The sequence below is a fragment of the Gouania willdenowi genome, chromosome 14 (assembly GCF_900634775.1).
Source record: "Gouania willdenowi chromosome 14, fGouWil2.1, whole genome shotgun sequence".
Lineage (NCBI taxonomy): Eukaryota > Metazoa > Chordata > Actinopteri > Blenniiformes > Gobiesocidae > Gouania > Gouania willdenowi.
The window spans coordinates 11791488-11803432 of NC_041057.1; the positions used below are offsets into that span (position 1 = coordinate 11791488).

The 11945-nt window shown below is 38.7% G+C and overlaps 1 protein-coding gene across 1 annotated transcript; it reads left to right on the plus strand.

Annotated features, from left to right (window-relative positions):
- The first annotated feature begins 788 nt into the window (after nucleotides 1-788).
- On the plus strand, nucleotides 789-10801 carry LOC114475263 (solute carrier family 22 member 5-like). Its single transcript, XM_028465953.1, has 11 exons — nucleotides 789-1052; nucleotides 4131-4313; nucleotides 4440-4543; nucleotides 5070-5224; nucleotides 5316-5487; nucleotides 5624-5750; nucleotides 6331-6425; nucleotides 6637-6851; nucleotides 9421-9603; nucleotides 9762-9897; nucleotides 10255-10801. Exons 1-11 carry the CDS (start codon nucleotides 846-848, stop codon nucleotides 10310-10312), a joined length of 1635 nt encoding a protein of 544 aa, XP_028321754.1. The 5' UTR covers nucleotides 789-845; the 3' UTR covers nucleotides 10313-10801.
- Nucleotides 10802-11945: the final 1144 nt, after the last annotated feature.

The window sequence follows — 11945 nt, forward strand, 5'->3', positions numbered from 1 at the left end:
ACCCAGTGTTTTGAGTTTTCCTTGTATTCAGTGTTCCTGGTTTACCCAGTGTTTTGAGTTTTCCTTGTATTCAGTGTTCCTGGTTTAACCTGCGTTTTTACTTTGAACTGCACCTGGACCTATTGTTTATATTTTTGCAAAGAAGCTGTAGGGGTGAGCTGCCATTTCATTTCCTGTTTTTGTGTATAGGCTTAATATAGGAGTTTATTTATTATTTTGGCCTTGGTTCACCCTGACGTTTATGCTTCTGTTTTTGTGTTTAATTGTTGGGTAATAAATGACCTTTGCCTTGTTCAACTCTCTGTGTTTCTTTTAAATGTGTTTGTTCCTACCCTAGACTAGGGACGTAACAGTACGTCACATTCGCCCCCTGTCCAATCAGAGCCTTCCCAACCCCCAGACCTAAAGCGGAATTGAATAAAGCCAAATAAACCTGTTTTCCATGTAAACCTCAATTCGGAATTACTATTACCATGTAAACACATAGCAGAACACTTCAATTTTGAATGATTTAATTCAGAATAACTAATTCCGAATAATTGCCTTTTATAGGGAATGTGAGCTGGGTTTAGACCTTCGTGAGACAGGTTAGTTTTACCCTACTGATGATGTGTTGTTGCAATAGTAATCCTGCCATTACAGTGTGTGTGAGAGAGAGACAGAGGCCACTGTGTCAGCATTATGCTAAACTGAGAGCACTGTGTCAGCATTAATCTAAACTGAGAGCTTATATGAGTTTATTGCCTGTCTATAGATATGTGATAATCGAATGCACACGGCAAGGTGAAACATTCTTGTTTTTTTCTTTCCGCTCAACCAAAGAGCAGAGGGATTGTCTGAAGACTATGAAGGAGTATGAAGAAACCACAGCGTTTTTGGGACAGTGGGGACCTTACCAGAAGTCTATTTTCTTCCTAATCTGTTCCACAGCTTTATCAGTTGGATTGGTCCTATTTTCACTGGTTTTCCTGAATGGAATTCCAAAACACCACTGCCTTATCCCTGAGGTTAACCTGACAGAGGAATGGCGTGCAGCAATCATCCCAAAAGAGGTGACTAGTATGTTGATGTGAAGTAGTTGAACGTTTGCAATATTGTATTCAGTGCTTCCTCAAATTATATTTAATTTTTTTTTTAAACATAGCGTTTTTTACTTCGAAAATTTACAAGGGTTTACATGTCTCTCTGGTCAAACATTCTTAGGTTGTTCTGAACAGTCCATTTTTGTGTAGGATTTATTCTCATCTGTAGTCAGTGTTGTCTTTTTTTTCATTTATTTATTCATTTTTTATTCCTCCTCCTCTCTATCGTTGTTCGTGTCGGCCTTGTTCCCTGCCAGACGCCGTCCGCATTCCTCCAGTCCAAGAAAAGCTCATCCTCTTTTGAAGTTGTTCGAAAGATTTTTCCCTTTTCATCCATGACGTCACAACTCGGGAATGTCTCCCCTGGACCCTGAAGTTTTGTTTCTAGTGTTTATATAGATTTGGGTCCATGTCCGTGATTACCATCCGTATTGTTGTTGTTTAGGTGAATCCTTCGTATTTTCCCAAGTCTTCCATCGTTTTGATGAAGATTGGTTTTCCGTTCTCTTCTCCCAGTGGTGTGATATAAATCCTGCAGTTTTTTGTCCACGTCTTTATATTCTCATCAAATTTCATGGTACCCACAACAATGACAACAAAAAAGGAAAAATAAACAGAAGTGGACTTGGATAAATAACCCTGCAGCAAGTCAAATACACAAAAGAAATTGAAAAATAAAATATTAATCATCATTATTGCACTGTGTGGCTGGTGAGAAACATTTGGTTTCAGCTTGTGAGTTTGTAAAACAACAGTTCTATCTATCTGTCTATCTATCAATTCCTTGAGGACATGAGCAAATCACAACCTCAGCCATCATGTTGTAGACAGAGTTGTCTGACTTGGCAGCAGATTTGTAGCCCCGCCCCGTTGTGCACGTCTACTCTTGTCGATTATTCAGGCAAGCCGCAGCCGCATCTTGAACGAGCCTAATCACTCACAGCCTAAACACAGTGACATCACAGGGAGGAGAAGACATGAGCAGGAATACCTGGGAATACAAAGACAAGAGTTAACACATGAAACTACAACTACAATGGAAACTAAACAGAACAGAAAGAGGACCACAAGGACTAAAGACAACTGAACAGAACGTGACAGCACAGGGTTGATGATTTCACCAAAACTAGGCCTTCTTCTGTGTTGTGATATTGATTTATAATTTCTTTAAAACTACAAATGTTTTCATTAAATTTGAGTAACTATGTCCAATTTTGATATTAGAGAAGCGTCAATAAAGCCAAATTGAATCAAAAACCCATATTCAGCTGTTGTTTACGTTGATCTAACAGCAGTTTTAAAGGGTACCTGGATGATGGCCAGTGACTTTAACACCTTGCAAAGGCTTATTCACCAATGTACTATAGTAATATACGAAAGATAATTGACCTGCTGTTGTTAGGTGTCTGTCTGCATTCTTCTGTCCTGAAAATTACTGTCAATTTGGCCACGCCCAAAAAAAAAAAACTCATAAGAACAAATGCATCACAGCGATCTGAGGAAGATTGACAGTTGACATTCAAAACAATCTTGTTTTTTGTTTCCGCTCAACCAAAGAGCAGAGGGAATGTCTGAAGACTATGAAGGAGTATGAAGAAACCATAGCGTTTTTGGGACAGTGGGGACATTACCAGAAGATTGTTTTCTTCCTAATCTGTTCCACAGCTTTATCAAATGGATTGGTCCTATTTTCACTGGTTTTCCTGAATGGAATTCCAAAACACCACTGCATTATCCCTGAGGTTTAACCTGACAGAGGAATGGCGTGCAGCAATCATTCCGATCGAGGTGACTATGTTCATGTGAAGTAGTTGAAAGCTTGCAATATTGTATTCAGTGCATCTTCAAATTTTGTGTTTTATGTATCATTATTTTAAAAACATATGGAATTGTTGGGTTATGTAGGAGAAAGTTTTAGGGCTTTTTGGAACCATTCCAAAAACGTTTAAACTTTTCTTGTATTTATTTATTCACGTATAGTTTGATGTATGAAATGTTACTGAAATTTGACATTAATGTTTATAAGATCACAGGTTATTGAATAAAAGGCCAACTGCATTTTTTAGTTAGTCAGGGATAATATCTGTGTTGCTGTTTACTTTTGTCATTTATTATATTACGTGATTATTTGCAATCATTTTGCGTGCCAGAACAAAAATAGTTTTTTTGAATAGTTTATTTAATAAAAATATGTAAGGTAATAACAAAAATGTATTTAACTCAAAGAAACTAAAGTCACTCAAGACCCTGGCCAAACTCAACAAAAATATGGAAGACACTGGGCATCATAGATAGTGTCGAACCACTGAACTGCAAAAAAATCAAAAACTCTAAACTAAAAGTAATGCTGAAAAAACAAACTTCCAGCAGTATCCAGCTCAATCTAAAACAACAAACATGCAAGTAAAGAGCAAGTAACATGGACATATACCTCCGTAAGGAGTAAGAAAGGGGTCCTGGGGGGACAACAGACACGTCAGCCTCCGGTGGAGGCTGCATGTGTTGAACGCTGTGCAGTGCCTACACGAGCCGGGGATTCAACCGCCAGTCGCGCATGTTAAAGACCAAGACAGTCGAAGCAGACCGTGTGTTTGACTTTGGCTGAGATTTTCTTCCCGCACTGACAAAGGCGAGCCTGAGAGCATCCCGTCACCTCCTGGAGAGGAGCCTTGGTCTCCATGGACGTGCTTGACGCAGGCAGGAGAGCAGATGGAATTAGCCTGGGCTACCACGTGGCAGCAAGCAGGTGCTAGCAGGGTTGGAGGTCTACGTGTGCTGGAGTGTCAGAGACGTCAAGGACAGCATATTGGTCAGAGACAGCAGCTTGCTGGTGTCTGGAGGCTCAGATACCGGTGGTATAGAGCTTTTGGCCAGGTCGTTCACTGTCGTGAGCACTCGGGAGGATGGCCGATGTGCCGAGGAAAAAAAAAATAGCCCACTAAATGAAACAATGAACTCCATTGTGCTGTACTATTTAGAGTTGTATTTATATTATATTGTGTTGCAGTAACTTTATTAATGTTGTGATGTTTGTCTTTTTACTGCAAGGTTCTGAATGGGAAACAAGAGCTGAGCAGATGTAGCAGATACAGGCTGGATGTGGTACTGAATCTTTCTGCTCAAGGTTTGAACCCTGGAGTTGACGTTAACCTCACAGATCTGCATCAGGAGAGCTGTGTGGATGGATGGAACTACAGCAAAGACATCTACCAGTCTACCTTTGTCTCTGAGGTGAGTGGGCCAATGCTTGTGATCATGTCTCTATTGATGGGATTCGTTCAAAAAATCTTGTGGTATCCTAAACTTAGCATTTTAAGAATGATTGTATTTGTGTGCTTTCTTCTATGAATGCTCCAGTTTAACCTGGTGTGCAAAGACCAATGGAAGCAGCCGTTCACATCGTCGATTATTTTTGTTGGTGTTTTTTTCGGATCCTTCATATCAGGACAACTTTCTGACAGGTAAACTTTAAAAACGCTTTCCGTTGTATTTTGATTTTTTTTTAATGACAAGGATTTCTCTGGCTGGAGACTATAGTACATACATGTTCTGTGGTAGGAGCTTTAATGGAAAGAGTGGAAACCACCACCTGTTTTTAAGTGGTTTGCCCTGTTGCCTCACAGAAAAAAAGCTCCTGGTTTAACTTTGATATTTCAGTTTCAGGGGGTAAAGTACAACACAAAACAAAAGCCACAACAGAAAAATCCCAACCTAAGTAAGATCCACCAAGAATAGAGAAGTTAAAAAATCCACACAAAAGAGCGACATAATGGGGGTAAAAAAATCCACAAAGAAGAATCTACCCAGAACTTAGAATCAAATGAAAACTTGCAGCAAACATTTTTTTGTTTCCATTGGGGCTTTTGTGTTGTGAGCTCTCAGGGTTCATAAATATATATATATATATATATATATATATGTATTTTTTTTTCATTGTTTGGTTTTCTTGTCACCTCTTTGAAAATTGTACAATCTTTTTCTCTTCAGATTTGGACGAAAGCCGGTTCTCTTTGCAACAATGGCAATTCAAACTATTTTTACTTTTGTCACCATTTTTTCGCCTTCTTGGGCAGTGCTTTGTATCCTGATTTTTTGGGCAAGCTTCGGACAAATTGGCAATTATGTCGCTGGTTTTGTGCTGGGTAAATACAAACCATTTTATTTCTACACCTTAGTTATTATAAGATACACACCCAGAGTTTATCTCTGTCTGTGTTTCTATTTGTTCCACAGGTTGTGAGATCCTGACTGGCAATGTCCGAGTTTTATTTTCCTCTGTGGGTATTACTTTGGGATTCTCCATTGGCTACATGTTGCTGCCTCTTTTTGCCTTTTTTCTGAGGGACTGGAAATCTCTTCAGCTAGGGTTAGCAGTACCTGGTCTATTGTACATACCCATGTGGTGGTAGGTAATACAATACACTATACATTCAGGTCAGAAGAAACAATCTTTGATTTGAGAATATCTATATTTTATATATCTATATGGTTCATCATGTTTCTTTTTCTTTCCCTCACTGGATTTCACCCTGATGATGAAGGATGATCACAGAGTCTCCTCGCTGGCTGCTCTCTCAGGGTAGAGTTGAGGAGGCTGAAGCCATATTGAGAAATGCAGCGAAGAAGAATAAAATTGAAGCCCCAGATGTAATTTTTGGTGATCCCAAGGTGAGTTAACTGTGTCTGAAATATTACAGAAAATATGGCAAGCAGATTTTCTTGTGTGAATATTTTGTGACCCCACCAGAAATTTCCATACCAAAATAGCCACTGGTCCTCAGAATATTCAAGAAAACCAGACAAGCAGTAAATCTCCTGCTGATACAAGAAGAACTGCCATAACTCCGAGTGACTTTATATGACCTTTTCTTGATCAGAGTGTGCTGACCAATGCAAATTACACCCTTCACAGGCCTTTGTTTTATAGCCACACAATCATACTGTAGCATCTCAAGTGGAGTCTTCCCATGCCTTGCAGTATTCAAGTTTTGAAATAAAAACTGACAACACTGGGTGTAAATACCATGTATCAGATGATTTACTTTGCACCTGTAGCATGTTTGTACTCAGAGCAAGAAGGGTTGGTTCGATTCCGAGATCTGGTGACATTTCTGAGTGGAAATTATATACTGTGTTCTCCTCAAATTTTCAAAGAATAATCAAGTTGTCCTTCAATACTCATATTTAATCCAAGTATTTGTCAGCATTCAATAATAGGTCAAATGTACCCTCTTTTGCTTTCCTGCAGGAGGTGAACATACAAGCCAAGCAGCAATACAACATAGTTGACCTGATGAGAACAACAGACGTTAGAAACATGACTTTAGTTCTGTTCCTAATGTGGTGAGTATAGTCCATTAAAAACCTTTATCATCTTATTTATCACAGGATGATTCCCTCTGATGAAACACAAAACAACAAGTATCTCTGAAATGCTTTCTCTAGGTGTTTATGCATGTAATATGTTACATAGCAGTACATTGTTATGGATTAATCAAATCTGAGTATTTCGTTGTCTGCATGAATATGAATAAATACCCGTTTTTCTGTGCAGGGTGACTATGGCTACTGGATACGTGGGCCTCTCCATTAACACTGCTCAACTCCACCCTAGTCCATATCTTAGCTGTTTCCTATCAGCAGTGGTAGAGGTGCCAGCATACATTTCCAGCTGGCTGGCCCTGCAGTACGTTTCACGGCGATTGTCTTTTGTTTGTATCTTGGTCGTTGCAGGATCATCTCTGTATCTCATCCAGCTGGTTCCTGCAGGTAAGCTGAAAACTAATAGAAGCATGTTTGCACTCAACAAGGTTTAGCCATGTCAATTATTTTCCTCCTGAGCAGAATGAGACCAATAACAAAGCTTTTGACAGGTGGTATGATGTGTTAATCATATTTTTTATCAGTAAATCTCTTTTACTTTGACATGTTGATCGCCTGTCTGCATTCTGAACAATACACATCACATATTTGATATACTTTCTGGATTTATTTATGGACATACTTACTCAAGGTATTACCTTTTCAACTCAATAGCTATATACTTTTTTTTTTTTTTTAAAAACAACCAATCACATAAACACTAAACCAGGGGTGCCCAACCCTGGTCCTCAAGGGCCCCTATCCAGCATGTTTTAGATGTTTCCCTCTTCCAACACACCTGATTGAAATGACTAGGATCGTTATCAGGCTTCTGCAGAGCTTGATAATGAGTTAATCATTTGAATCAGGTGTGTTGGAAGAGGGAAACATCTAAAACATGCTAGATAGGGGCCCTTGAGGACCAGGATTGGGCACCCCTGCACTAGACGAACTGCATTTCCTGAAGAAAGACAAGTTTAGTGCTCCGAATCAAGACAGAGATTAGAAGTCATAGTAGATCCCAGAAGTAATCTTATTCAGACTTTCCAGTGGAAAGTTATTCATTTTCAAATTGGCAATATCATGGCATTGAGAGCGTACTACTGTCTTTCTAAAGTCCAAAGTTCTTGCAGGCTTGGGAGAGGCCATTCAAAAGTTATTGCAGTTTTTACAGCCCCTGCTGGCCGCTAGTTGTGTTGCTAATGCCTGTGTTGTCTCTCCAAAGTAATCAGCTGTAACAACAACAAGGTGATCATGAGCACCTGGGCACGGTGCTTAGAAAGGCATAGATACCCTGGCTGAACAGCTGAGCTTTCTCTTTTTGAGCTCCTCCAACTTGCTCTTTTAGGCATCGTCTTACTCCCAGCCACCACTTTTGTTGTTTTCTTCTTATTTTTGCCTATTGGCATCATTATGTAAAATAAATACATGTTCACATGTAAATTTGCACTGTCACTCCATCTTTTGTCATTGATTTAAAGCCAGTTCATGACAATATAGGGGCTTGTGTCCAGTTTGCGCAAATTAGTTCTGATTTGGTAATTGTTTATGCGTTAGTTTGTTGAGCTGGAGGTGTATTCCTTCAAGTGAAGCAGTTTGTTTTTCCCTTTGGGTCAAGCATCATTGTATGTTGTGAACGTGTGGGAAACAGCAGAGGTAATCTCGCAGTGCGTTTGGTTATTTGTGTTGAGTGGTTGGTTGCTGCAATTTTTTGCTTTTACGTATGACCGCAACACAATTGATTTTTCTGAAGAGACAGAGCAGCATCATCGACGTAGAAAAGTTTGCGATAGGTCACATTATGTTGGAGCCAACACGCAGTCTTGCTTAACTCCTCTGTTAATAGGAAATGCATTAGATACATCACCATCAAACTGGACCTTCCCCATCATGCCATCATTAAAATATCAGATAAGTGATAGTAGGGTTGGTTGACAGCCTGCCTTTTACAATATCAGAAACTAGTGTCTGTCTACCAGATTGAATGTTTTGGTGGGATCGATGAATGCAATATGCAAAGGTTGTACTACTCTTGTAGTTGTCATAATATCATATCAGAATTATCCCCCAGTGTCAGAATTATCCCCCAGTGTCAGAATTACCCCTTAGAGTCGGTATAACCTCTCAGAGTCAGTATAACCCCTTGAATTCAATATAACCCCTTGAGAACAGAATAACCCTTCAGAGACAGAACTACCTTTTGGAGTCGTTATAATCCCTTGGAGTTCGTATAACCCCTCAGCATTAGTATAACCTTCAGTATACTCCTCAGAATCAGTATGTCCTTGTTTTTTTTTTTTTTTGTCTGCACATGCTGTCAAAGGTCAACACCACAGGAAGTGCAATCATTATGAGACAGCAATGCATATTTTGTTATTGCAATAAAATACATTGATTTATTTTATTGCTTAATTGTGACCATCACCAGCCCTCCCTAAGAAAGGGTAAAAAATCTTTTATTATAGGGAGGACATAAAAAGGGAGAGCAGTGTTACACCTAAGTGGAGGGGGAGGGGGAAGGGGAGGGGAAAGGGAGCAGGGAGGAGAGACTCAAGGCAGGAAATAGAAAAGGTGGGGAAGAATAGACTGTTTTGCAGTGAGGGTGAGATGTGAGGTTGTAGAATATATTGTGCTTATTATGTTGTGTAATCCAGTATGTCCTTGTTCTAATAGATTTGAATGTGTAACTTTTGAATTTATGTTTGCCCATTAATCAATAACCGTTACTTATGAGTATTCTGTACACTCAGGTACCCTGGTCGGTACAATCAAACTAAATGTGTAATAAAAATAAAGTACACAAAAAACAATTCATTCAATTTTTTCCTAATTAAAGTGCAAAAACCACAACTCTTTAAGACACACTTGTGCAAATTCTGCTGTATAATGTCTGTTGTTTTTTTGTTTCATGGTCTGTACAGTGTGTGCTCAGAAAATGAGCTTTTAAAGTGTTAACAATGTTATATCTGATTTTCAGGTTTGTCAGGTGGGACCATTGCCTTGGAAATGCTGGGTAAATTTGCACTAACAGCTGGTGTAAGCCTTTTGTATCCCTACACAGCAGAGATCTATGCAACAGGACTCAGAAACACTGGCACAGGACTATGTACCACTGTGTCACGGATAGGAAGCAGTTTGTCTCCCTTCTTGTTAAGTTTAAGTGAGTAAACTTATAATCAAGGATCATTCTGGCATTGTGTTGGCAAAGAAAAAGTCCTAAATATCTCATTTTAAACACTGAACTTCATTTCTATACATTGTGGCATCTACAGGATAAAGGCCTCACCTAGGTTGTTGTTGTTTTTCTGATTTGTGCAGGTGTTTATTATAAATTCATACCTCAACTGGTTCTAGGGACTCTGGCTTTTGTTTCACTTTTTACAACTTTATTCTTGCCAGAGACTTTTAAAAAGCCTCTTCCTCAAACTATTGAGGAGATGCCAAAGAGAAAGAGGTAAGTTTATGTTTTTCAATTTCTCTTTTTGCACAATACCTTATTAATTGTAGACTGTAAGTACTTTGATGTACAGTGAGAAGGTCTTGTGTTCAGTCAAATGTTGTTGTCTACATCCCATAAAATATTGCTGTTTGAAATCTATGTTGCAATCAATTAGTTAACAAGTGCTGACATTTTACGTTGCTATTTCCTGTTGAGTTGTCAGTGTTAACTAACATTTTCATTCTTTGTTTGAAAGATTTCCAAACTGCAATATCATTTAAAGTTGGTTTAAAAAAAATCAATCAAAACAGTGAATTACGATCTTTCAAATTTTGTGCTAATGTTTTTCCTTTTTCTTTTTCTTTTTAACAGTTTGAAGTGTCCTTTCTTCACTCAAAAAGAAGTTGTGCTTAACGAAAGTTGGCTCTGATTGTTTGACTTTCATCCATTCATTTATTTTTGCTAAATCCAGTGTATTTGCAATTTTGACCGTACATTAATACACACTGTCCCACTCAAATAAACAATAAATGAATAAACATATGATGGAGGATCACAGACTCTATAAAGAGCATCTTTAAAATAAATTGATTAGGATGGATAAGGCATTTTTTGAAGAACATATCAGTCCTTTAGAAGCTTTTTGGTCAAACTTGTAAAAACAGTGAAGGGTCCATTTACAGCCATAAGCACAGGCTGGCTCCATTGGAATCTGTATGGCTGCAGCACAGAGATTCATGTTCTTTACAAGTAATGTCTTCACCGTGTTTTGGCTACTTCTTTTCAGCAACTCTAGACCCATAAATGTGCAGAAGACCAAATGTAGATTTGTAGTCAAGCCTGATCACTCATAGTGAAGCTAGGACTTCCAGGTCTGTTTGTCAACGTGCAAATTTGAAAATAAACTGTGTTCGTCTGACCAGCAATTCTTCATTTTTGGCTTTGAGAGAAAGAGAGCAATGTGTCAGCATCAAGCTGTATTTATGTCCTTTTTTAAAAAAAATCTGTAATAAAAGAAAACAAGTACTTGGCTCAACAACTTGTTGAGTCTGGATTTCAGTTTGCCTGCCATTGTAAAGTGTGAAGAGACAGTTTAAGTTGTTTCAATACCAGTCTCGTATTTTTTATTTTAACTCTGCCAAGAGCAGAGGCAAACAATGACTATGAATGAGAATGATGTAACAGTAGCATTTTGGGGACAGTGGGGACCTTTCCAGAAGATAGTCCTAATCCGTTCCACAGCTTTACCAAATGGATTGGTCTTCTTTTCCCTAGTTTTCCTGAATGACATTCCAAAACACCACTGCCTAATCCCTGATTAATCCTTCCAACAGATTATTGTATTTTGTGTCCTTAAATTCTGTGTTTTACAATGTATCTGGAATTGTTGGGTTATGTAAAAGAAAACATTTGATAGTGGCTTTTTAATTATTTCTTTATAGTTTGATGAATGAGATAATACAGAGATGTGACATTGACTTTTACATATGTTTTTAAAAGCTACTTGCTTTGGATATTGGACGATTTTATGCAACAAGCTAACAGCATAATAAAACAGGGTTACACTGGATTTCCACTGGATGTGTAACAGCTCCGTAATGGCTCTGCTGCCGATGAGATCTTGCTAATTCACGCGTTATCGAGCAATATAGTCAGTTGTAGTCAATACAAAGAAAACCACATAGCCATGCAAACAATCCATTTCGACCTCCAAGAGGAGCTGAAGGAAATTGACTCGGTCCTGTCCTGTAGATCTTCCACTTTTGTGAAGATTATTGTGATTCAACCATGGATAAGTGCAATATGTGCCGCCCTGTCCAGGGTATACCTGGAGATAGATACCAGCAGACCCCCGCAACACTAATAAGGAGCAAGCGGGTCAGAAGATAGATGGAAATACGACCCGCCTTATACACAGAGTATTTTATTTTATAAAACTGTTTTATTCTGTCTGTGCACTACTTCCTGCCCCGCACAAGCTTATCTTTTACTGAACTAATGCTTTGTGTTCCTGCGTCCGGCAAAAATAGACGTCTGCGTCAGGGGCGTTTTTAGGTTTTTGA

Coding starts and splice junctions, on each gene's coding strand:
- LOC114475263 (XM_028465953.1), top strand. CDS start 846: ATGAAGGAGTATGAAGAAACCACAGCGTTTTTGGGACAGTGGGGACCT. Junction 4,314..4,439: donor AGTCTACCTTTGTCTCTGAG/GTGAGTGGGCCA, acceptor TGAATGCTCCAG/TTTAACCTGGTGTGCAAAGA. Junction 6,426..6,636: donor TTAGTTCTGTTCCTAATGTG/GTGAGTATAGTC, acceptor TTTTCTGTGCAG/GGTGACTATGGCTACTGGAT.